Here is a 27,568-nt window from a genome sequence, read left to right as displayed (position 1 = left end):
TATGGGGTCTACCCTGGATTCACCTCATGCACAGAGAAGTCAAAATTAAACATGACTTAATGACTCGTAAATTACACATTGATGGCCTAAAGCATGAAACGAGCGGGTTGTGTGAGAAAACGAACAGTATTTATATCGTTTTAACCTCTTGTAACCACAGCCACGTCCAAGTGATCTGAAGGCACGGGCACTTTGGTCTGCGCAAGCGCCGGAAGTGATCTCTTGCGCGGTTGCGAAAAACAAATCAACGTTGTCTGTTGATATATCGAAATCGTCCTCCATTGCAATTTCCTGTAGATTTTCACAGTGAACCATAACACTTATGAAATCTCTGTGTAAACAATGAGTGACGTACATGCGCGAGAGATCACTTCCGAGGCTTTCCGATAGAAGCGCCCTCGCCCTCAGGGTACTTGGACGTGACTGTGATTACAAGAGGTAAAAACGATATTACTGTTATACTGTTCGTTTTCTCACACAAACCGCTCGTTTTGTGTCTTAGGCCATCAATGTGTACTTACATTTACGAGTCATTAAATCATGTTTAATTTGGACTTGTCTGTGCATGCTCTTTGAGGTGAACCCAGGGTAGACCCCATAAACTTCCGTTATATGACTGACAGACAAGAATGGTTTGACCTAAAAATCTTAAAATTGAAAATACTGTGGAAACAAAGACATCTTGGATGGCCTTGAGGTAAGCTAAGACATATCAAAAATTCATTTCAAAGTGAACTATACCTTTAAAGGTGACATGTTATGACCCTTTTCACAAGATGCAATATAAATCCTTGGTGTCTATAAATCTCCCTTTTTGGGCGTGAGCAAAATCATCTAAAATCCCAGAAATAACCAGTAGCATGTGAAGCCTTACGGAGAGACTCAGGAAGAGGTTGCAACGTTTAGAAGCACCTGTGCGTTTCTGAATGGTTAGTAGATACATTTAAGCAGCTGTTGTGGAGTTACATTGATTCATGTCGTTGACTTGGATTTACCATCATGTTTAACTTTTACACAAGTTGATAAAGTCTCTTGAGGTCTTTATAAGACATCTGTGACATTTTTTGGTCCAATAATGTTCTGTGCATTGTTGTGCAACAACGACAGAACAGTTTGAACTTCTGCCATTGCGTTAGAACTGGTTACACTGTTGTCACTTGCGAAAACCAAATGGGGGCGCCGTGGGTGGAAACGTGCAGATTAAGGGGGGCGAAATCTGATCGGCTTATTTTTTGACATGCTTGCAGTGAAAGGCTTACCAAAACACTTTTCACGTTTTCTGGGTTGGTAGATGCACCGGAGACTCGATTATACCACTTAAACACTAGGGGTGTAACGATACACAAAACTGACGGTTCGGTTTTCCCACGGTTTTGACGTCTCTGTTTGGTTCGATTCGGTTCGGTTTAGAAAGCTAAAATGGCTTTTTATTTTTTAAAGGAGGTTTAATGAAAAAAAAATGGTCTGTCTTTAAATGAGTTTAATTATAATTAAACATTTCACAAGGATTAAAACAAAATCTGCTAATGCTGTAAATTACTAAAACATTAAAGGTTGTAGCCTAGACTTTTAACCTAAATTCAGATGCTATTTATTTTTTAGGTATAATAATCAACACACAACACATTGTATGAAAAACTGTAAACTGAACATAAGGCAGTTTTTACATTAACTTGTGTTTTTACTATAATAATTTACACAGTTGTCATTTTCATGAAAGATATTTTAAACATACATTAAATAATCAAGATATCATTAACAGGTTAAGCAAAATATAATATATAGGCTAACATAGTGCATTTATTTAGTGCAAGAGGTCATTTATAGGAAGTTGTAGACACTGAATCACGTGCCTATTGAGGTAAATATAATGCAAGTGACAAGCTATGCTGTTTTATTGGCGTCTTTCCGCTGTTGAAACACTGATTGAGCGATTACACTAGTTATGATGCCTTTCAGTAAGTATACTGTATCTTTCAACATACCTTCAGCTGTCCATTCTTTAACTGAGGAAGAGATGATCGCGTTTACTCGCGCGCTGCACTGCCGCTTGAGATGACGAGCCTAGTAGGACTACAGCGATCTGTCACGCCACATTAAAGAGCGCCAAAACGCCATTTGAAGTTCATGATCAAATAGACAGAATTTGAAAGATTACACCTTGCGTATTATCGAAAGTAACAAACCACGGAGCGTGTTATTTAGTGTTAATGGTGGTTAGACTACAAAACTGAATTCGTTGTGTACTGTACACATAAGACATGAGGTCCATTGAGCTGGGCTGGGCTGGGTTGGGCGGGGCTGGGGTAGCAGGGGGCGGGGCGTGTTCGGTACGCAATGACGGTATCGCGATTCGAATCGTGAGTTCAGTGTCGCGGTTTTTCGGTTCGGTTCGAAAATCGTTACACCTCTATTAAACACAGAAAAGGTAGGTGTGGCCTTATAGGGCAGCGAAGCAAGTGCATTCTGGGAGTTGTTGTCTTTCATCCACATAAGCCAAAATTCAAAAATAATTTCACATTTCTTCTACATAAATTACCCATTTTAAATACACATTCATCTTTCCAGAGGTGGAGTGACCCTTTAACTAAATGACACGCTCTGAACTGATGGATTTGGCTTTTTGCAACTTTCAGGCATTAAAGGAAATTTCAGGAAAAGGAAATTGTTTGGAAATGAGTATTTTCTGGGTTGATAGTTACAGTAGTTCTTCTTCCAATGTTTTCCTGCCACAGTCTTTAAATCTCTTTAATGTATCTGAGTTTTTCGAGCATGGCTTTCTGAAGGTATTCCCCTGGCGATGGCAGATGACTCAGATCTCTAAACTGAGGGATTCAGTTTATTCATATCGGTTTCTGTTTGATGGCAAAAGAGAGACGTCTCTCTTTGCGTCAAAAATGTTGTTTTTTGCGTCAAATATGTTATAAATATGTTTTTTTGCTTCAGTTTTTCCACTTTATTTGTTTTCTATATAATCGCCATTATATAAAAAAAACAATACCATCCATTTGTTATTTTAGTAATATTTATATAAAATTTTAATATTTATTATTTTTTTTAAATAAATTTATCTTTATTTATACATATTGCTATACATATGCTTTTGTCAGTTTTATTGGTTTTTAAATTACATTTCCATTTAGCTTCAACTTAATTTTAGTACCGTACTTCATCTTTCATTTCAGTTAGTTGCCAATGAAGTATTTAAAAATAAAATATTGTAAGAATACTCATATTTTTATTTTACTTATTTATTCTTATTTCTGCTTTCTTTTAGTGAACAAAAGCCATTTCTAACCATAAATATATATTTTTAACAATAGTAAACAATAACACTGATCCTGCAGAAATAGAAGTGTTTCTGTGTTTAGACGTTCATCAAGATCTCAATGGCTGGACTGGAAAACACACATTCATCCACAGCGACTGAACTAAAACGTGTAACTCATCTACTAGCAGCAGACAGCAGCAGCGCCCAGAGAACTTACATCAGCCCTAAATAACAGTCCGGATTCCCCGAACACAACGTAGCTAAAATTACGAGCCAGTTTTACTCTCGCTAGTGAAGAGGCTTATTTTTAGTTGCAGATCTGACCCATCTTTCCTAAACTGAGGCAACAGCCCCATGAAGAGAAAAATAGGTTTTTATTTGGTGCTAAAGGAATGGGCACATTGAATGTTCTTCCTCTGGATGTCTTATTTATTAAATATAGCGGCATCACTAAGAGGTGGGTTGGTATGTTATATAATCATGTCAAAAAGCTCTTAAGACACGTGCAGGGGGGGTCGGAAACAACCAAATCCTGTTAGTGTGATGTGAATGAAGGAGATCCATAGAAGAGAGAGAGAGAGAGGGAGAGAGAGAGAGGGAGGGAGGGAGGGAGGGAGGGAGGGAGAGAGAGAGGGAGAGAAAGAGGGAGGCTGAAAAAGAACAAAGAAACAAGGTTGGTGGAAATCAAATGAGACACACTGAGTCAGAACAACTGGCAGAATATTCCGTGATAAAAAGATAAAGAAACTGTTGAAGAAAAATTGTGACTTAAAATGTATTTATTTATTTATTATTATTATTATAATTTTTTTTACTTTTATCCAACCATCTATGAATGATTGTGGTATGTTGTGGTAATTTTTTTTCTGACAATTAACCACAATTTTTTTTTAATACTATAAAATAAATTACATTTCATAATATTTAATTAATGATATTAAGTTATGCTTATAATGATAAATTAATACTTATTATTTTATTGTACTTGTATTGTAATATTCATTCAAAGTATATTCATTTTACGGTTTTAATCCTGATTTAAATCAAAAAATACATATATATTTATTTATTACAATTGTGAACCACCATTAAGAAAAAAAGGGAAGTGAATGCATTAGAGCAATGAGAAAGTACTTAATTGTCATGAAAATGTAAATAAAATAAAAAAAACTGTACCAAAAGGAGGCATCTTACTTTATGCAATATATATGTATTACGATTTTTGTGATGACACGTGGTCTGTTGTTTTCATGAGATTCACCAATCTAGACTGCCGAAGAAAGAGAGAGATTAACCACTTTACATGTTCATTTATGTCCTTATTTAAGGAACTTTCCTACCAAATTGATGTAGAAATAAATTGCACATATTGCATAAGTAGCAATTATCAGGACAGGTAGCTATGACTTACACAGTGTACTTTAAACTCACACCTAAAAGAACACCACAAGGAACCCACACTAAAGTGAAGCCCTCACAACACCTTTTAATTGAAGCTATGAGTTAATTACAATGATATGCAGAGGTCTAGATGATTATAAAGAGATAGTTTACATCTACCTACTTTTAGCAGAGTGTCTCTATATGTTTACTTTTCTATAACCATATCAATTAGACAAAACCTGCCTACGGGGACAGGCACATTTGTCAAAAAAAAACATACCAACAACAAAGTCATACATTTAAGTAAAAATGTTTTGTTTTTACGCTTTTATGCAGATTGCCTTCTTAGTAGAGGTGTACGGTATAGAATGTCTTTGTGCGTTTTCTATAAAGTTGCAAAAGACATCTCAACAATGTCTCAAACTGTGATCAGATTTGCAAAGATACCAAAGTCTGCATGCTATTTTGTCTTGAATTTAGTCTCATGAGCAATGAAAAAGCAACCTCTGAGCAGTAAAATAAGGGTTGATGTAAGATCTGGATCTTTGGAGCTTGTGATAAAAATAAGTCCAAACCCGCTGCAGGGCGCGTGGGGGGGGGGGGGGGGGAGTCCATTATGTGTCGGTGGAGGGGAGAGTCCATTATGTGTCAGTGAAGGGTGCATCTCTCAGGAGGATCCGCACACTGACTAAAGCACCAAACTTGTGTTTGTGAGAGAGAGATGACAAAATGTCCCCACAAAGACGACAATATCCAAAATCCTTGTCCACATAGGGACGTTTTTTTTTTTTTTTTTGGTCCCCATGAGAAAATAGCTTATAAATCATACTAAGTGATGTTTTTTTTTTTTAAATATAAAAATCCAGAATGATTTCTGTGATGGGTAGGTTGAGGGGTAGGGCTAGTGTAAAGAGATAAAATATACAGTTTGTACAGTATAAATATCAGTGTCATAAAAACAAAACAAAAAATAAAAACATGAAAACCCGTGTGTGTGTGTTATGGCAATAATCCCTTTTGTCATATAGGTCATGCTATCTCCATGCATGTCATCACAGTCTTTCGTGTGGAGGAGGATTTGTTTCTCATAGCTATCCGACGTGAAACACGGATTACCAGATAAATTAGAAAGGGTTTATATCATAATGTTTTACTGTTCTTTTTCTTTCCTTGTCTTTTTGTGTGTGATTTACAGTATCAGTGCTCCTTATTCCAGAGACAGAGGTTTGATGTCACTCACCTCAGCCAATGGGCGTCAAACTCCTACTTCCGGACTGCCTTCTTTTCACCATGTACAAAAATCCTGTTCTAAATTATCCGGTCGCAATCCGTGTTTCCTTTTTAATCAGTTGACGGCACTAAATTATAGTTATTAGTGCATCTCATCTTTAATTCAAAATATACAACCCACAGACACACATGCCCAATAAATAAGAAAAAAATATGCATCTTTCCTTCTTATTCTTCTCCCCTGGAATTTGATCCTCAGTTTCACAACAATCAGTTCTCTTACAACATCAGATACTAGCACTCGCACACACTGAGAATTAGCCATTCCTCATTTAATCTCACATTTAGGTGGAGTGACTCAGCTGCAAGAGCAATACGCTGAAATCAGATCCGCATACTACTCTTACTATTTTTCCTACATCTTTCTATGGCAAAAATAGTAAGAGTAATATGTTAGTATGTGGTATGGAATTCAGCAATAGTCTTTGTGGAGAGAGGGTGTCATCTTGTGTGTGTGTGTCGTCTATTGTCTCGTAGTGATGACCTCACACCTGTCTCAGTATTGTCATTGTTGCTATGAACTTGCATAAGACATGTGACACACCCATTTAATTAATTCAAAAACTAGACTTTCACATTTTCTGAAGGTCATGTGATTTGTGTTTGCTTGTGTAGAACACACTGTTGTAATTCTAGAATGTTGTGGGTGGTTGCCAGGGTGTTTCTATGCATCTCCTAGGGCATTATGGGCATTGCTGTGTGGTCGGTAGGGGTTGCTCTGCAGTTACTAGGGCATTTATATATGGTTTATAGGGGTGTAAAGATAGCCCAATGTCACGATTCGAGACGTGTCACGATTCTTAACTCACAATACGATATTATTGAGATACTCCAATAGTAAAAGGTTATAGTAAAAGGTTAACATAATTTACTGTTGATTAAAATGCTTCATTTGGTATTAAATTGGGTGTGGAAATGCATAGGCTTGGACTTGGTGCTGATAACCCAATGCACAAGAAAATGGTGACACCAGAATAAAAACATTTATGATTCTGAAGCTGAAAATACAGAATTATTTTAAAAGAATGCTTGCACTCTGTCACTGACTAGATATATATATATATATATATCTAGTCAGTGACAGAGTGCAAGCATTCTTTTAAAATAATTCTGTATTTTCAGCTTCAGAATCATAAATGTTTTTATTCTGGTGTCACCATTTTCTTAGGGATTATATATATATATATATATATATATATATGAAGAGTTCAGATGCAAAAGCCTCTAAATGCCATTTGAAATTTTCATCTTTAATGATGATTTTCATCAAACTTGTATATTTAAGTTCAGTAATTTCACTTAAATAACAATTAATAGATAATTATCATTTCCATTTAAGTGAAATTACTGAACTTAAAAATATACAAGTTTGTTAAAAAATCATCATTAAAGAAGAAAATTTCAAATGGCATTTAGAGGCTTTTGCATCTGAACTCTTCATATATATATATATATATATATATATATATATATGTCCCCCAATTGCATCATTATACATTATATTCAACATATATGGCAGTTTAATGTAGTAATGTGACTAAAACTCTGAAAACTTGAATTTTTTTGGGTGAACTGTGCACAATACATATTGTTACTATTAATGAAATATATTGTTGCATTTTTGTATTGTGATATATTGTGACACGATATATTGTTACACCCCTGATGGTTTAAAACAATTGCTGCTATGCAGTTACTAGTGCATTGCTATGTGAATTCTATGCAATTGCCATGACATTATAGATGTTTTCTGAAAATTGGCTATGCAGTTACTAGGGTGTTGCTGTGTGGTTGTGAGGGGGTGCTAAGCGGTTATTAGAGCATTGTTATGTGGCTGTAATGCAGATTCTATGGCATGTATAGTAATTATGGTTTCTAAGGATTGTTCTGGAGTTTCTAGGGCGTTGATATGTAGTTGCTGGGGGTTGCTGCAGTTACAAGAGTCAGTTCTATTGTGTTTTAGCAAATGTTAGTCTTCTTCTTTCATATGTGAAACAAGGACAGACTTTGCTTTCATTCTAAAGACACTGATTGCAGTTGTCCTGCTGTTACTTTAATCTAATTCAGCACATATTACTCAACACCCCCAAGGAGCTCCTTTTCCCTTCACTAAACCTGTTTCTCTCACATGCCACATACACACATAAACACAGACTTCAGCATGATCTCCAGTGAAACACTTATGAGTCACTTGTTAAGCTCCAACTAGGTTTTTAGAATATGTGCATGCATTATTGTCGGATTTACTAAAAATGTAGAGACACATATATTATGCAAGTCTTGGCATGTTGAATCAAGTTAAGTTGACACACTCACTGCTGTGGCCTGACAGGAAGGATCACGGAGCAAAGAAGGAAAAATGCACTTACTCTTGTACAGAAACACACGGTTGAGCACGATAGAGCATGCTTATTGCATGTTACTAATTACAGTTTTTAGTAAATGCTGTTTTAATATGTTACAAACTAGCCCTTACAAAGACGGATATGAAGCAATCAGATTTCTGTCTGTTTTGCTCACCAAGGCTTCATTTATTTGATCAAAAATAGAGTAAAAACACTATGATTTTGAAATATTATTATTATTTAAGTGACATGTATGTATGTCAATGTAATTAAACTGTCCTGATTACTGCCCCGACAAACTTAAGAATTTAATTTAGTTTATTTTATGTATTCAATTATGAATGTTTTGCTTTACCCCTACCCACCCCTCAAAAAATATACATTAAAAATTAACCCCTCTAATGCCACTGAGAGCTACTGAAGATTTGTAACACTCAATGCAACCAATTTCAGCACCACGAATAATGCTTCAGCACCATGGACAGCTCACACACTTCCCACAATTGTACTATGCAGAGTGGCCGGAGAACTGTAAAGCATCTTACATTTTACTGTCTTGCCGTGGAAAACAGCCCAGAGAGATGCCCAAAATAGTCTGGCATAATGCCCAGTTGTCCATCAAATAAGCCTGGACTGATGTTAGACAGAGGTGCATTGTGGGAGAATCAAGAGGAAGAAAGTGAGAGTACTAATTTTACCATCCAGATACATGATAAACAAACATCCACCCCAGAATAAACTCTGACCTTTGTGCCAAGAGATGCTGTAATTCCAGCGATCACACTTACACTGTAATAGCTGATGTCTTTACAGCTATGTGAGAATTGAAGATGCACATTGAATCACATGTTTGGATGCATGATGATTAGGGTTGGGTATCGTTTGAATTTGAACGATTCTGATTCCGATTCCTTGTTTCGATTCCGGTTCCTAACGATTCTCGATTCCGATTCTTTTAAGAGGCAGGGTCAAAAAAGTTTAGCTAACCTTGCTAACCAACGGTCTTTCTGAAGGAAATAGTCCTTCTGTAAAAATACTCCTTTTGTCACAAATTTTGCATTTTGCCGAGATTTCGTTATTTTTAGAAAAGTGAAGCCACACTTTGGACCGCTGACGTAAGCTACTCATGTTCGACTCGCGTGGTTATGCCAACACTTCCGGTAGACGCTTCTTCGTTGGTGTTGTTCAGCGGTTTCTTCTTCCGCTCGGCGGACTGTGAATATCGAAACTAGGAATCGAAATTTTTACTTTTGAACGATTCCGGGAAAAACGAAAAGTTAGTCCCGGTTCCAATCGATACTCGATTCTCGATACCCAACCCTAATGATGATTCCTTTGGATTTGGACTACATACATTCATAATATAGCAGCGCAGTTGTCAGTCCTGTTTGGAATGATACATGGGATTTTTCTGTTAGTTCAATACTTTTTAATGTTTTTAAAAAAGTTGAAATGACCATTTATGCATTTAGTCGACACTTTTATCCAAAGCGACTTACATACATTCAAGATTTATGAGTATTTTATGAGTTCAAGCATTTCTTGGTGTTACGTCCCCTGATGGCATAGAGGTATGAGGAAGACGTACATAATCAAATTGAAACACACTCCTATAGTTTTAGTCTCTCTGGGTGAATGACGCTAAGACAACAAATTACTATAATTTACATAAATGAAAACAAACAAACAAACAAACTTAATTACAGCTATATACACACACAGAGATGATCCCTTATAATGAAATGAGCCACAGAGAGAAAGAAGATGAGTGGTGCTAAACAAACAAAATAACAAAACCAAAGCACACACACTAACTAATTCCCACTCTCTGAGCGGACTGAAAACAAAAATTCTTAAGCGCTCAACATGCCATAACTAAAGCTTCACTAACTAACCAAACAAAAAACTGCACAGTTGCACTTTCCCCTTCCCTAGTGTGTCTAACGATGGTAACTCTACGTGCATGTACAAGTAAGATGTGTCCTGTGACGTACTTTCCTTTTCTCTTCTCTCCGGGCTGGTGCTGGTTTTAGATCAGGCAAGAAGTCCTCTGAGTAAACAAACAATCAAATAATCACGCAAGCTAACCACCACAAAGTCAGTACTTTTTAACAAGAGTAGCACAAGCCAACAAACACTCCAAACTCCCCCTCTTACGTTCTCCAGTGTGCCTTATATCCTGAACCACAGCCCATGATTGGTGGTCTTCGACCAATAGCAGCACCAACAAACTGGTTTGAATGAATATGCAGTTGACAACATGAAGTGCATGTTTCACAGGTTATTTGCTGTTATTGTTGTAATATAGCTGTCAATCTCTCTGAGGTTATGAGACATGGCAGAAATGCGGTCGTAGAGCAAGACAAAACCCCTGTTAAGTGTTTGAGGAGGAATAGAGTGGCTAACAAAAATGTCAAGGGAAAAAAATGAAACACTTACTTTCGTAGTACACATTATTATGCACAATTCATTAATCGTTTTTATGACCTTAGATTGGGAGCCTTTTGAAGTAAATGCACTTTGGCCTTGAGAACAGTCTATTATCATTTTTAGGGGCCAAGCACCGAAGGTGCGGAGGCACCTATTGTATCTGTGCCGGTTCTTATTATTATTATTATTATTATTATTATTATTCTTCTTCCGACTGGGCGTCTATGGCAGCCCATAGACCGGTTTGCGGGAAAGTTGTTTTGGTTTGACATTCTGATAGAGGACAGTCCCAACTTTAAATACACCAATTTTGGTGTCTCTAACTCATTCCCTCTAGCGCCACCAACTGTCCAAAGTTTCACTTTTATTATGCTAATAACTTTTGAACCGTAAGGCCTATCAACAAAATTCTTTTTTCCTCTTGTTCCTGAGTTCATGCCGATTCGATCGCACCCTATGACGTCATTTTCCGTCATAAAAAAACGGCCGCCATTTTGAATTTTCCAAAAAACCTACTTTTGCGAACTCGTCCTAGACGGTTTGTCCGATTTTCACCAAAATCGCACCGGATCATCTCCAGGCAGTGCTGACAAAAAGTTATGGAATTCAAGATGATTCGAATAACCGTTTTCGATAAGCACGCAAACTAATTTTACGTAGCGCTTGCAAAAACAGACGTGAGGTTGTATCTCCGCAACGCTTCATCCTATTCAGACCAAACTTGGTACATGTCATCACAAGCATGACCTGAGGCTAAATGCAGCGTTTCGGCGCAGCGCCACCTAGTGGTCCGTAGATATGAAAAATGGCTATTTTTGCTCGTAACTTCTGAACGGTTTGTCCAAAAATCATAAACTTCATCTCGTTAGATTCAGGGCATCATGCCGAGTCGACTGATATCCAATTTTCCCAGATCGGCCATTTTGGCTGTCGGCCATTTTGAATTATGTGCTAAAATACTGTATTTTTTGAACGCATGAACGAATTGTTACGAAACTCGGTATGGGTCATCAGTACGATGCCCTGAAGAAGCCTGAGAAGTTTTGAAACAGCGCCACCTAGTGGTGAATTTTTTTTTTCAAACGCTTATAACTTTGGGTGTGGTACACTTATTTTCACGGGAGTCATTTTTTGAGTTCCTGAATCGTTGCCGAGTCCAACGATACTAAACATGCTGGGTTTCGTGTTACGGTTGGTGTAGCGTAGCGATTTAGCGCGAAAAAAACACTTGGCGATATCTTCAAAACCGCTGTTCCGATCGAGACGAAACCACCGCCAGAAACACGGAATCATAGCTTGTTAACTATACGCTAATGCCCAAATGCGAAAATATTGATAGTAAGGGGTAGTAAAATTCAAACAAAGTCATGTGTCAGTCATTTTTTACGTGTTTTTTCATATAAATGTTTATAACTCGGAAGTGAATTGAGATATTTGCACCAAAATTGACACACATATGTATGGGGTCACTCTGAGGACACATAAAAAAAATTGTGGGACTGAGCCTCTTGGTGGCGCTATAATAGAACAAAACGTGAAATTCCCATTGACTTCAATACAGTTTTGTGAAATACAATGCTATACTAAATAAATGCTTTGGTATAACATTACGAAACTCAGTGTGTGCCATAAGCAGCGTGCCCTGAAGGTACTCAAAAGATTTTGAGACAGCGCCACCTGTTGGTCAAAAGTTATAATTAATTTCTGAGAACGCTAATAACTTTTGAATAAATTTGCCTATTGCAATGAAACTGATCTTAATAGATTCCTTGGGTTATGCCGAAAACATAGATATCAGGTTTGCCATAATCAGCCAAACTTCCTGTCCGCCATCTTTATTTCTTTGAAAAACCTTCTTTTTCGAACTCCTCCTAGACCGTTTGTCCGATTTTCACGAAAATTGAATCGTATCATCTCCAGACCGTGCCGACTAAAAGTTATGAATTGCACGATGATAGACAAAACCGTTTTCGTATACCACAGCATCAAAGTTTAGGCATGCTGCCAAAATTACTATTTAGGCTTTATCTCTGCAATGCCTTCACATTTTGACACCAAACTTTGCATGTGTCATTGTCACCTCACTCTGACCACATCACATCTATTTCGTAACTGCGCCACCTATTGTTAGAAAGTGATAACCCATTAAATCGTCTTATAAGTTAATGTTTATGTGATTTTCTTAGCCATTTGCCCAAAGTTCTCTCAAAATGCCCTTAATTGCTCCTTGCTGCAGTTGGTCTGCCACTCCTTGCCATTTTGGCATATGTTGCCGCTTTTTGCGCTTGGCCCCGGTAAGGCTGCTTGCAGCTATATTTCTCTTTGTCTTTGTTTTTGCAATCCTTCATCAACATTCAGTTGTTCCACCTTTCAAATTACCTCAGCCAAATAGCTTTTTAAGCAACATTTTAGTAACCTTGAATTCAGGTCTGACTCCTTCCTTGTATGTGATGGCCGTTTGGTTTGTTTGTTTATTTATTTATATTTTTATTTGTAAAACATCCTGTTCCACTTGGCTGCCATGCCATTTTGATTAATAGGCTATAGGTATCCTCTGATACATCTACAGTAATGACACAGTTTTGTTTCAAAAACTTTTTTTTTGGATTAAAATAAGTAAACTAAATTAATAAAAAAATCTAAACTAAATTATAAGTAACTAAATTAATAAATAAAAAAGGATTTCAGGATTCTTAATTATTTCAAATGTTTTTCAAGGATCACACTCTTATTAACCACTGAATTTACATTCACTTTTCGAGTTGTTCATGATTTACGGTTTAGGATTATACCGTGAAATGAAAAAGGAAAAATATTTTTTCTTACAATTTCTACCTAATAAAATATTTTAGATCATGGCAAAATATATAAATACATAGAAATATTTAGATTTTCAGTTGTTTTAGCTTATTTTGAAGCTTGTTGTGTCTTATTTTAAATGATGTTAAGACATCTTGAGGCCCCCCTTGTAAGAACCACTGAGTTAGAGAATTTGATGATTGGTTACCAGTAATCTATAGTACTAGACTAGTCTACTTTCTACACATGTTAGAAAATGCTGTTGTCCTAGATCTCATTAATGGACGGTTTGAGTGGAGCTTTGGTTAATGGTTTGGCTGATATTGTTGCAGAACTCAGGATTTGCATAATTAATGAAGACATTAATGAGCTCAAAGGGCAGGAAACACAACATACGAATGTGTTGAGTAGAAATGATTTTGATCAGAGACCTGAGTCCAGTCTCCTTTTCTCTCTCTCTCTCTCTCTCTCTCTCTCTCTCTCTCTCTGTGTGTGTCTGTGTGTGTGTGTGTGTCTTCGCACCACCTAATAAAAAGTCTTATGAAGCAAAAACACTTAACCAGAGTGCCGAGTACTCAGATTCAGTACATCAGTTAACCGGACTAAATTATTCAAACTTTAAACATGTGGAAGATGGAGAAATTGTGTCATTATCTGCAATAAACTTCTGCTTCTCTTTCTTTCTAGGCTAAGAAGCAGGATCTGCCGCGTGAGGAACAGGGTCCGTCCATCAAGAACCTGGACTTCTGGCCCAAACTGATCACGCTGATGGTGTCTGTTATAGATGAGGACAGAATGGCCTACACACCCATCATTAACCAGTACGCATCACAACACACACATTGTGAAGCCATCTGATTGTATCATATTTTGCTGATTTTTCCCAAACATGAAAGAAAACAATATCTTTGTTATCTCAGGTGTTACTCCTAGACAGCAATGAAATTTATAAAGATAATTTCAATAAAGAGCTCAGAAATATCTCAATTTGTGCTCAGCATTTTCAAGACACTTTTGCAAACAAAAGTATGAACTCAATCATTTTTCATTAATTTCTTTAAATGTCAAATGATCTGACGGAATGAATTCATGCCGATTGATGAATCCAACCGTAGTGTTTACATGAAAGTATAATTAAAGCGATCGGGTTGATGTGCACGTTTTTATGTCACAAGCTTCTAATCAGATTTGATATTGTAGACATACTTATTCTGCAGGAATAGCATTTCCTGCTGTTTGCATATACTATTCTCCTACATTGCTTCTTTTCTTTTTTAAAGAGTAGAATTAATATTTACATAATTAATATTTTAGGTTTTGCTAAACCACTGTGCCGTGTTTTTTTTTTTTTTTAAGCAGTAAAAACGACGGTGGGCCCAACACAACGAAAGTGCACAACACAAAAAAATTGTGGCACATAGCACATATATGGCAGTAAAATAATGCCAAAAGTTTTTGAAACAAAAAAGCCTGTTGAATTGTACTACTTGGAAAAAAAATATACATTGCATTAACCCAGCTTCTATTTTAATGCATTGTATTTTTTTAAATAGCGAGGTAAATAACGCGTCTTCAGCTCAGCAGTCGCGCGTTCATGTGTTTTGGGGGCGTGGCTTTGGAAGGAGCCCAGAAGGGAGGGGGTGGAGAGAATGGAAATAATGAGCTGTCTTTAAAACAGTCGTGAGAGGTCTACAGGCACTCGATTTTTATACTTTCTTTTTCAGAGTACTTACATTTTAATTATGCATTGATATATACAGAAAGTTTAAACAAATTTGTTAAATAAGTTTTTTTAACAATTTCTACCTACAATACCTTTAAGCTACATTAACTGCTTTGTCCCGACGGAAGGGGAATCCTTGAGTATGATGAGGTATTGAGGGAAACCGATTATACTCATGGTAGAAAAAGCTGATAACATGTAAGGCTACACAGGGAAGTAACAATGAAGTTAAATGGTTAGTTTATCCAAAAATGAAAATTATGTAATTAATGACTCACCCTCATGTCATTCCAAGACCTCCATTCATCTTCGGAACACAGTTTAAGATATTTTAGATTTAGTCCGAGTGCTTTCTGTTCCTCCATTGAAAATGTATGTACCTTATACTGTCCTTGTCCATAAAGGCAATACAGACATCATCAAAGTAGTCCATGTGACATCAGTGGGTTAGTTCGAATTTTTTGAAGCCTCGAAAATAGTTTTTGGTCCAAAGATAGCAAAAACAACGACTTTATTCTCTTCCAGTTCTGTTGTCATTGCTCGTTCACGATTCCAATGACGCTGCTGACGTGTTATCTTGTGCGCCCGAGCTTCGTTTACAGTCCGATGGAGACGCACGCTGTATTCAAGCTTTTCTACATTGTTTGTATTTTGGTATTGCAATATTTTTTAAAAATGGTTCGTAAGTGTGCATGTCACGGATGTCCTAATCGTCCTACTCGGGCGCACAAGATAACACGTCAGCAGCGTCATTGGAATCGTGAACGAGCAATGACAACAGAACCGGAAGAAAATACAATGCTGAATAAAGTCGTTGTTTTTGCTATGTTTAGACCAAAAAGTATTTTCGATGCTTCAAAAAATTCGAACTAACCCATGATCAGGAAAAAAAAAATGGTCGGGCCAATCAAATTGCCAGGGCGGGCTTTATACGATGATTGACAGATGATCTACAGTTACGTATCGTCATCATAGATGACTGCAGCTGGAGAACTGAGATGTATAGATTCCACTATCGCGTCTGTTTTAGAAGAAATCGACAGCGCATTCATTTTAAAAGACGAACAGAGAACTGCAATAAAGGCATTTGTCGATTGTCAAGATGTCTTTGTTGTCCTTCCTACAGGACTCTTCTTCCTACAAAATTTTGTCATCATTACTCACCCTCAAGTTTGTTCAAACCTGTATGAAATTATATCTTCTGCTGAACACAAAGGAACCAGAACCAGACAGTTCACCAGACTTCCATAGGAGGAAAAAATATAAGTCAATGGGGTCCATCAACTGTTGGGTTACTGACGTCACAAGCCAAAATATACTTGACAGCACTACAACCGGAGTTTCTAATAATCTTCACCCTTTCAGGAGTTTTCAAAAAAGTAAATTTCAGTGACTGGATACCGCATTTGTGTGTGGACAAACGGCCAAACCACATAGAAAAACCTGCGGCTTTGAAAGAAAACAAACAAAAAAGAAAAAACGTGTTTGTGTGGACTGTGCCTAAAAGTCCAAACATAACAAAACTGTGACATTAGGGTACATCCAAAACACAATTACCCCTTTTCCACCCAAAAAAGAACTGGTTCGGGACTGGTGCTGGTTCAAAGTTGGTTCGGAGTTGGTTCAACTTGCGAACAACTTCAGAACCTATTTGTTTTTCCACTGACTAGAGCGCCCAGGGAACAACGTCATTACGTCACTGTGGCTGTCGAAACACAAAGAACTGGTCGCGCGCCGGCAACGGCTCCGAACCGGCTCTCAAAATTCTTTGGTGGAAAAGGGGCTAATTAGGAACTTTTAAAATAGCATTACAGGGGCACTTTCATTTTAGGACAAACCTCTGAGACAAGTTGATACTTCAGTTGAACAAAACAAATATTCCTTTGGAAAATCGACTGAGATATTAAATAGAAACTTCTTGGCAATAAAAGTTTTCCTCTGTAAAGGACAGATGATTTCAGGATGTTCTGAACATGTTTATACATTGCTATGAAACGCAATATGTAGTGTGTGTGTGTATTCTGTTCAGAGGTTCACTGGCAGGCAGTAGACTTGAATAATTCAACGTCCTGGCCAAACCCAGAGAAGAATCGTCCATCCCTCAATTTATTTTTCTTTTGCTTTAAGCGTTTCTGTTTATTCAACACTCTCTTATTTTTTTATCACACCTTTTGCAGAAGTCTGTGTGTGTAAGGAAGATGTTTCTGGACTTATATTGTCATTAGTTCTGGCCTCGTCCCTCAATCCATGTGGAGTGAAGAAAAATAGCACATACTGTGTTTGGACTAATGATCTCTGCACAACTCGAGCAACTGCAGTGTGTATTTATTTGTGTGTGTGTCTGTATGTGTACATGTTTTTTTTTTACTCTGGTGACTTAAACCTGAATGCACACAGACTCCAGAATGACTGGATAGCTTATGATGTCGTAAACAGTGAAGCCACCGCGCCGCCATATTGTGATTCCCTTGTGAGCTCACGCGCTCCATTGAATCAATTGGAAATGGTATGATTAAGAAACATTGCATATATAACGGGACACTGTTTTTAAATCTAAAGTCTCCCTGAACAGTCTTACAATGCAAATATCCTAAACATTTAAATGGGTATTTGTTTAAAGTCGAAAATTATTTCTGCTTATTAAAAATGAAGTATATGTGAATTGTTAACTTAAAATATAGCTCTTTCAGATTGTGTGTTACAGATAGAGCTGTTCAAGTATTTGATTAGTTAACAAAAACATGTTCAGAAAATACATACAAATTGTATGGGTTAATGTACACCTGTTTCACCTCTGATTTACCCATACACTGCACACGTCTGCGGTGCGTTACGGCTGCGACACGGCTACCGGAGCTGATCGGACCCACTCTAGTCAATGCATGAGTGAACCAGCCGCGACACGGCGCCTTGCTAAAGAGATAGGCGACGGACATCTTTTCCGACGGACACCGCGTCCAAGCCGCACCGTCCAAACACTGTCAATTCCAAAATAAACATCCTTTGCAGACTCTATTGTATTGCACACCAACATGCTATCATTGGTAGAAACCATTGTTTAAGGCAGAAACCCAAAAATCAAGAAAAAAAAACAAACATCGGTTTGTCATTCCCTCACCCAGTCTATTTCTGCTGTGCTGCAGGTGCTGAAGTAAAGTGACAGCGCATGGTTCGTGGTCAAACTGAACACGTATTGACGTGAAAATATAGTAAATAAATACATTTAATTAAATTATTAATAAGGAATGCATTGAATAATACGTTTATTGGATATAAACTTGAATACGTCTGTGAAAGAATACATAGAAGGCTATACTTTTTTTTTTTTAAACAACACGGAAATAGCGACAGTTGTGCATATAAATTACTATACATGGGCTTAAATTACAACCTGTGGGCTGTTTTTGTAGATCCTTTGGTGAAGTTCGTTTGACACTTGTTGAGTGCCGTCGGAGCTACTGTACCAATCTCTGTACAACGGCCGTTGGAGCCCTCTGCTGGTAGGGAATCGTAAGATGGTTGCTCGAACACTTCCGGTGGCTTCACTGCCTGGTGGCAGTTTAGAACGTCATGAGCTATCCAATCAATATATAAATCAGTGGTAAACACGCTTATAAGTCATATAAAATGTTTTTTTTTTTTTTTGAAAATGTAAAAATGCAGAATGTTTCCTGTGATGGGTAGTTTTAGGAGTAGGGACAGTGTAAGGGGATAGAATATACAGTATACAGTATAAAAACCATTACGTCTATGGAGAGTCCTCACAAAGATAGTAAACCAGATGTATGTATATATACGTGTGTGTGTGTGTGTCTGTGTTTGTTTGTTTGTTCAGAAGACTTAAAGGGTTAGTCCACCCAAAAAATGTAATTATCCCATAATTGTCTCACCCTCAATCCATCCTTGAAGTATTTAACTGTCTTCTTTCTGCCAAACACAATTGGAGTTATATAAAAAAAAAAAGTCCTGGCTCTTTCCGGCTTTATAATGGGATTGAGTAGCATCTGCGATTTTGAAGCCCCAAAAAGTGCATGGCGTACGTCCATTACTGGAAGCCAGTGATACAGTAGTCTATAAAGTTATAAATATGGATATTTTTCTTATAAATGCGCATCACTTCGCACCCCCTGGTGCTATATGAATTACTTTTATGATGGATGGATTTGGATTTTTTGGACTTCAAAATGTATGGAACCAATCAGGGTATTTTTTTTTTAAATATACCTCAGATTGTGTTTTGCTAAAAGAAGATAGTGATATACGACGATGACTTGAGGGCGAGTAAATCATGGGATAATTTTCATTTGTGAGTGAACTAACCCTTTAACACAATGAAATTGAAACTGATAGGATTCACACTGCCTTAAAAGGCAAAACACAGTGACAAAAAGGTATAGAAAAAATTACTTATTTAATTTAATTGATTTAATGTCAGTATTCACTCTTTGTTTTCTCTGAATCTGAGAACAGTTGAGCCAAACCTGTCTGTCAAGGGATGTTGAAACTTAGTATTAATAAAGCCACTTCCAAGTCAAGTATTAATAAATTATTAATTAAGTAATCAGTGTTAATTAATATAAGTATTAATAAAGTTGAATAAGTTATTTTAAGAAGTACTACAGAAGGTTAGAGGTTTATAACAAGCTCCGAGGAAGCAGTGAGCAAGATTGTTGAAGGAATATCAATACAGCGCTGCTTTGTTTCAACAGGCAGAAAAAACTGATTTATTAGTTTGCTGTTGTCCAAACAGAACACATGAAATTACATTTTTTAGAAGTCCAATCCAAACCACATTTATATATTGCTTGAACTCCAACTAAATCAGGTTTTTGGAAATGGATTGGATTTCAGGTTTTCTTTATATTTTTAAAAATGAAACGCGTTAGAAAGACCAAGCTGCATCTGAATTTACTCTTTCCCAATGTAATTATAATAATGTGCATATGCATTAATATATAAATTACAGTAAAGCCTTTAAAGCTGACACAATTGTTCAAAAGTTTGAGGTTGGTTAAAATTTTAAATTAGTTTTGAAAGATGTCATCAAGGGCTGCATTTATTTGATCAAAAATACAGTAAAAACAGTAACATTCTGAAATATTTGTACATTTTGAAATATCTTGTTTCTATTGTAATATATTTTAAAATGTAATTTGTTTATTTGTCACAGAAATGAATTACATTTTAAAATATATTACAGTAGAAACAAGATATTTGAAAAGGTAAAAAAAATATATATATATATCAAATATCGCTAACACTTTACGGTTGTTACATGTGTGTCCCGTGTTTCCCCCTGCTTAGTGTTTTTGGTTCAGTCCTGTGTCCCAGTTTTCCTGCTCCTCATTTGTGTCCAGTCCCTTTACCTGTGTCTAGTTACTTTGCCCCAGCTGTGCCTTATTCTACTAGTCTGTTCTCTGTGTATTTAAACCATGTGTTCTCCTCACTCCTGGTCCGTTCTCGTTTGCCTAACTGTATCAGTTTGTTGTTTTGTTTTATTGAGTAAAGTATCGTTTTTGGGAAATCCTGATCTCCTCGTCCTTCCCTGCACTCACCAGACCGTAACAGAAGAACGGACCAAAAAAAGAGACAAAACGCGATGGCTGAAGACAAGCTCCTTACCATTCAGCAGAATGGCTGTTCTTTGGAGAGGTATGTTGAGGAGTTCCTGGATGTTTCCCATCAGGTGAACTGGGGTAACTCCACAATTAATGCCTGCATCCGGTTTGGACTGGATGATGATTTATTCCATCTCATCTCCGTTGATGATTGTTATAAGTCCGTCCCGGACTTTATTAATTATGTCCTTGAATTACATGGCTCAGATTTCCTCGTTGACTATGCAGAAGATAGTCAAAATCATCATTCAGTCCCTATCTGGAAGTATGTAGGCAAAGTGGACCCAGTTAACCTCAATCCAGAAACCTCTACATACCTATGCAAAAGCTTTGTGTCCCCCGCTACACCCAAGATGGCCGAGCAATCATCGCTGGTCCCATCCAGCTCCAAACCTGTGCCACTGGTCCCATACAGTCCCAAGCTTATGCATCGTGCCATAGCCAACATACCAGTGGAGATCTTAGTAGCGCTGGAAGAGGATGAGCTTATTGACTGGGACACAGAGCTTCCGCCACTGGTCCCAGCCAGCCCCGAGTCTTCACCACTGCTCCCAGTCAGCCCCAAGCCTTTACTGCTGGTCCCGTCCAGCCCTGCCGAGCCTTTGCCACTGGTCCCAGCCAGAGCTTCACGTCACACCCAGTCCCGAGCCTTCTCCGCTGGTCCCATCCAGCTCCGAGCCTATCCCAGAGCACATTCCTGAGCCTTAATGTTTTAATTAATGTGTTGTTCATCCATGAAGTCATGAATGAAAAACGTTGCACTCTTGTTGGTTCCTGATGATTCATGAGATGCATAATTCATGATAATTCATGTACCCTTACTGTAAAGTGTTACCCAAATATCAAAGCTGAATTTTCAGCATCAGTCTTGAATGTCACATGATCCTTCAGAAATCATTCTGTCAAAAAACATTTCTGATTATTATCAATTTTGAAAACGGTTGTGCTGCTTCATATTTTTGTGGAAACAGTGATAGATTTTTGTCAGGATTCGTCGGTTAATAGAAAGTTCAGAAGAACAGGTTTTATTTGAAAAAATACATGTTGTGTAACATTTTTAAGGCCCTTAATGTCACCAGTGATCAATTGAATGCATCCTTTGTGACTAAAAGTATTTATTTCTTTAAAGAAAATATTCCTGACCACACTTTTGAATGGTAGTGAACTGAACCTCATGAGTTCAGAACAGAGAGAATTAGTGATGGTCATGAGCAGAGGTGAAATTTCTGAATCCTCCCTTTCCACTCTGACAGCATGCTCTTAAAGTCAACGTGACCCTGTTTACTTCCTTCATACAAGTTCCCTTTCTAATTATGAGCTATTCATCGTTGTATGCTGCTATACAGTAAGAAACCACGTTTGTCTTCATAACCCTTCATTAGAATAATAATGATCTGCCTTATTCCCCACCACAGATAAAACCATGCTAGTAAAATGGGCTGTAAATGACGTTTCATGTTGAATTTAAGTTATACAGCAGCTGACTACATTATCTGAACAAAAAAATAAAATAAATGAAAGTCAGCCCTAAAAATGTGAAAATTAAATTGGAATTGTGTGCATTGTGAATAAAGTCTTAAATTCATTTTTTACAGAACTGAATCTCTCTGAGCAAAGAGCCACTGAGAGAGACGCTTCAATGAAACGTAGTAAATGACTTCAGTTAGGAGCATGTCCCTTTCATCAATATTAGAAAGAGAGAGAGAGAAAAGAAATAGGACAGAGATGCTTTCTCTAGTTCAGGATCATTCTGTGTTCATCTGCATTTATATACGTCTATCTCTGATAGCCCCTTCTGTCCATCCTAAGCAATTAAACCACGTCTAAATAGAGCTGAGCCTAGTCTAGATTGATCTGAGATTGCTTTTGAGCAGTGGGGGAGAGTAGAGAACTGATCACTTCACTCAGTGATATGGTATGGTGGTGGTTGCCATGGAAACAGCCTGTGTGAAATTGGTGCCCATAAACAGAATGTGCTCGCATGTAAAATGCACGCATCTAAAATAGTACAGGGCGCTTTTACAACCACTCGAGTTTTAGATCCAGCCCAAAGCATGTTATCCAAGAACTGAAAAATAAAGAAAAAGCACATTATTGATGTATTTATTTATTTGTGGTCTTGAGATCTCTGAAGTCTCGGACCACAAGATCAGGACTGTGTGGTTGTAATGATGTCTGCTTTTGTTTCATTTTAGGTTCCCGCAAGAGTTGAATATGGGTAGAATTAGTGCTGAAATCATGTGGAACCTCTTCGCCATGGATATGAAGTACGCAATGGATGGTGAGTAACTCCAGCTCCAGTTTTATACTATCTCTTGGTGGCATGGTTTTTGTTTTGTTGTGGTTTCAGCTGAGTCTGTTTGGATCTGAAATCCAACTCACTTCGTATATCGATTCTTTTGAGCAAAACTCAAGATGGCTTTTTACATCATGGTTGGACTGCGTGTTTGAGAAACATCTTAAGTGATGCTGGTGTTTCTGTTCTTTCTGGAGGCTCTTTCATGTTTTTAAAGTTGAAAACGGTTTTAGTTTTGTCATGCAGTCTACATGTATGTCTACAAATAATATCTATAAAGTTTTTTTGTTTTTTTTTACCAAAACATAATTTTATTACCAGAAATACTTTTTGTGACTATTGTTCGCCCACTCTCTCTGTTTTGGCTTCTGATTTTAAAGGAGTAGTTCACTTTAAAAAAAAAAAAAAAAACTTTTGCTGATAATTTACTATATGTCATCCAAGATGTCCATGTCTTTCTTTCTTCAGTCGAAAAGAAATTAAGGTTTTTGATGAAAACATTCCAGGATTTTTTCACCATAAAATGCACTTTACTGGGCATCAAACGGTTCAAGGTCCAAAAGACAGATTCAGTGCAAACTGCTCAACGATGAATAAGGGTCTTATCAAGCTAAACGATCAGTCATTTTAAAATAAATAACAAAGTTTAAGTTTTATTAGCTCAAACGCGTGTCCGTGACTCTCCTGTTCGAACTCGTTCATCAAAATGAACAAATCTTTTTCCGAGTCAATTTGTTTCATTTCATTCGATGAACGAGTCCGAACATAGGTGCACATACGTGCATCACAGAACAGAGCAAGGTGAGCATTTGAGCTTATAAAACTTTGATTTTATTTTTTTTAAACAAGCGACCGTTTCGCTAGATAAAACCCTTATCCATCGTCTGGAATCGCTTAAAGCCATTTGACCAGTTCGGGGGAACATAAATGTGATTGGATCATGGGAAGGTTTGAATTAGTGTTTTTTTGGATGTTGTTTGTGACTCTGACAGCAGTAGGACAGCGTGGCATCTGTGTTTCATAGATATATTTGGAGCAAACTCTCCAGGATTCAGATTCACCTGTAAAATTTGAACCACAGATGGTGTGCTGTCAAAGTCTGTGACACAAAAACAACACGCACAAAACTGTTCTTAAAAGTAAAAGATTTATGAATAACAAGGTTATCCTGTCCTGCACACACACACAGACACACACTTGACAGTGGAGCATTTAAAGGTCATTCGCTCTGAATCTCACACATTTTTTGAGCATCTCAGTTAGGATATTGTTTTTAAAATAAAGCTAACCGAACAACCTATACTCAAAACCATAATCAACCTGTATAGAATACATTTTCTCAATGCTTTATAATGCACTTTTGGAATCATCTGTTTCTTTTCATAAATTATGTACATACATTCATTTATTAACCATTTCAGTCGTATCTGACACTTGGTGATTCTGTGGGCCATCTCTCTCCATACGCGAGAGACTGTCAATTCATTTTTATTATTCCCCAGCCCTCTCCTTTACATGGCTTGGGGCTCAGACACACACATATGGACGATTTAGCATCTCCAATTTAAATGTACTGTACCTGTACTGCATGTTTTTGTATTGTGGGGAAATCGGAAGGAACCCACACATACACAGGGAGAACATGCAAACTCCACACAGAGAGGCCTCCTGTTATGCACAATATATTTACAGCACCACAATGCCAGCTACGCACCAAAGCTTCTTCCCACTGTCAGGAAAATCTGTTGTATGTAAGACAACTTGTAAGTATGTAATATTATTTGTAGTTGTGCTTTCTATTAACATTTCTAATTATTAGTTTTATAACTTTTTTTTTTTTTTTTTTTTTTTTTTTTTTTTTTTTATTGGTCAATTTTGAGATTTTAGGGTTTTTGTCTTCGGGTCCCTTCAGAATTGTGGTAAAAAAATCCGAAATATATTTGTAATTTGTAATTTGTAGCCTGATATGTATAAAAAAACATGGCGAAAATAATTATATTCTGATTTAATTACAGGATAACAAAAGTAGATATCCATAAATCCCTCTGTAATTTTTTTCCCATTTAATATGTGAACACAATGAAAAAACATTTTTTAACCTGGCTTTATCCAATACTCAGATTTCGTTTTTTAAAATATATGCAAATTGGCACATATTAAATTATATATTGCCTAATTTGCATATTTAAACATAAAATTAAAGAAAACTCATGATACATTTTCTTTTTCTCATCTTAATGTAAGTAATCAACTGGGAAAGTTTCATGGTGATATCTGCTAGATTTTATCTAGATTTTATCATGGTGATATCTGCTAAATTTTACCCAATTCATCCGTAGTGTCTCGGCTTAACTAAAAAGTTGAACAACAAATTACTGTACATGTCATAAATATATGCATAACCTTACTCCGTGACGTTTGACAAGTGTGCATTCTTACACAGCAGCAGGGACATTATTCACTAACGTTACAGTGGCTATTGAATCCACCTAGCACTATAGCTAATATTACCAAATAGCTCAAATAGGCTAGTTCTAAATCTTCACTCTAGGTGTTTTGTGAAACCGTTCTTAGAAGCAATTGTATTGCATTTTTTTATTACATTGTATTACATTTTGTAAAAATATAGTGTAAGCCATGCATTACTTGAAAATATTTAGATCTAGTAAATCAGTATAACATCTGTAGACATGAAGTGGCAGCTTCAGCCGTTTGCAGCTATGAAAAGTTTGGCGGCTGCAGAAGCCATTTAGGTTTTGGCTGAGCCGTCTAGCCAGCCAATAACGTCATCAGCCAGCCATTATTCTCAAAACAAATGGCTTCGGGGTCTACTATGGCCTGTTTGCCCTGGCCCTGTCCAAGTTACAGTACATGTATAAAGCTCCAGTGTCTGCAGTTTGATTTCATTTCCATTATATTCTCTATATATTTTTTATAGAATCACATTTTTCACTCTAGTAACTGTTTTTTTTTTTTTTTTTTTTTTTTTAAATATAGCTGGTCCTTTTGATGCTCCATTATCCAGTATGTTTTGACATAAGTTTGATGTTTTTTTCATAATTAAATAATGATTTTTAAAAAGAACAATATATCCTCAATATCAATCTGTTTCACACAATGAATTGCAGATATTACCAAAGACAAAAATGACACACACATTCACACACACACCGTTTGTATGTTCTTAATGGAGGGGTGTGTGTGCCTTTGACAGCAGACCATATGCTGGTTCACACAATCACACAAGTCTTTCACAGGTTACTGAACCATCTTTAGGTTGCCATAGGAACAAGGTGTCAAGATAACCTAAGGATTCCACACACACGCTTACATCACCCCCCCCCCCACACACACACACACACACACACACACAGACACACGTTTTGCTATCTTTGTGGGGACTTTCCATAGACATAATTATTATTTATTTATTTATTTATTTTTACCATACAAACCATATATTATATCTCACTACACTAAACTTACCCATCACAGAAAACTCTCACAATTTTTAATTTTTCATATAAGCTAGGGTGACCAACTGTCCTGTTTTCCCAGGACAAGTCCTGTTTTCAAATAACAATATAACAATTTTCTATCCATACAGAGGAGGCATAACCTACTTTAAATGTATTGAAATTAATAACGTATCTTTGAGTAAACTTCGAGTATCATTTGAGTAGGCCCATCTGTTTGCCGGGCCGAGTGTCCTGGTTTTTGGTAATCAAAATATAGTCACCCTAAAATAAGCATTTAGTATCAATCCGTTTACCTCGTGGTCCCCACAACTTAGGTGATCTCAGGTTTTACTACATAGTTCACACACACACACACACACACACACGCTGCACACCTCCCAGCCTTTGCTGTCATTTCTTTTTAATATGGATTGACAAGTTGCCATGAGATGTGACAGAAAAGAAAAGCACAAACCTTTGTGCAGTTTCATTTTCTTTTCATTTGTGTTCTTCTTGAGGGCACGTTCAGAAATCTCTCTTTCATTTGAATATAATCCAGATTAGTTTGTGTTGACACGTTGACATTGATGTGAGGCAAAAAATATTCGCTTTAAGGCACATAAAAACAAACACACACACAAACATTCATCTGCTGTTTGAGCTGCCTAAAGTCAACTTCTGGCTTAACATTTGGAATCCTACTTATGAAAAGGTCATTTTTGGAGTTACGCTGGATTGTATGAAAATAAAGGAATCGCCAGATGAGGATATGTAGATTGTATTTATTTTATTCTGTAGACACACACACACACACACACCTGTATTTATGTTTAGATTTTCTCATTAGAATCTAAAATAATAGTATACGGAAAATACTGATTCCATTTGTGTTTTAGCCACACCATATACAATATAAAAAAAATCACATTGTATAGATCTCATTCTGCACTGGGTC

The 27,568-nt window shown here is 36.9% G+C and overlaps 1 protein-coding gene across 3 annotated transcripts in view; it reads left to right on the top strand.

Moving 5' to 3' along the window:
* Positions 1 to 27,568, top strand: part of unc13c (unc-13 homolog C (C. elegans)) — a 343,459-nt gene that overhangs the window by 133,428 nt on the left and 182,463 nt on the right. For all 3 annotated transcript variants that reach the window (XM_089135438.1, XM_089135436.1, XM_089135437.1), the window contains 2 exons: positions 14,206 to 14,339; positions 23,055 to 23,140. In XM_089135438.1, coding sequence (XP_088991564.1) covers positions 14,206 to 14,339; positions 23,055 to 23,140 — 220 coding nt within the window. The remainder of the gene's footprint in view (positions 1 to 14,205; positions 14,340 to 23,054; positions 23,141 to 27,568) is intronic.

Source organism: Pimephales promelas, chromosome 10, assembly GCF_988280905.1.
Source record: "Pimephales promelas chromosome 10, fPimPro1.hap1.1, whole genome shotgun sequence".
In the NCBI taxonomy this organism is placed as follows: domain Eukaryota; kingdom Metazoa; phylum Chordata; class Actinopteri; order Cypriniformes; family Leuciscidae; genus Pimephales; species Pimephales promelas.
The sequence above is the reverse complement of the archived record's forward strand: the minus strand, read 5'-3'. Positions and strand labels throughout refer to the sequence as shown.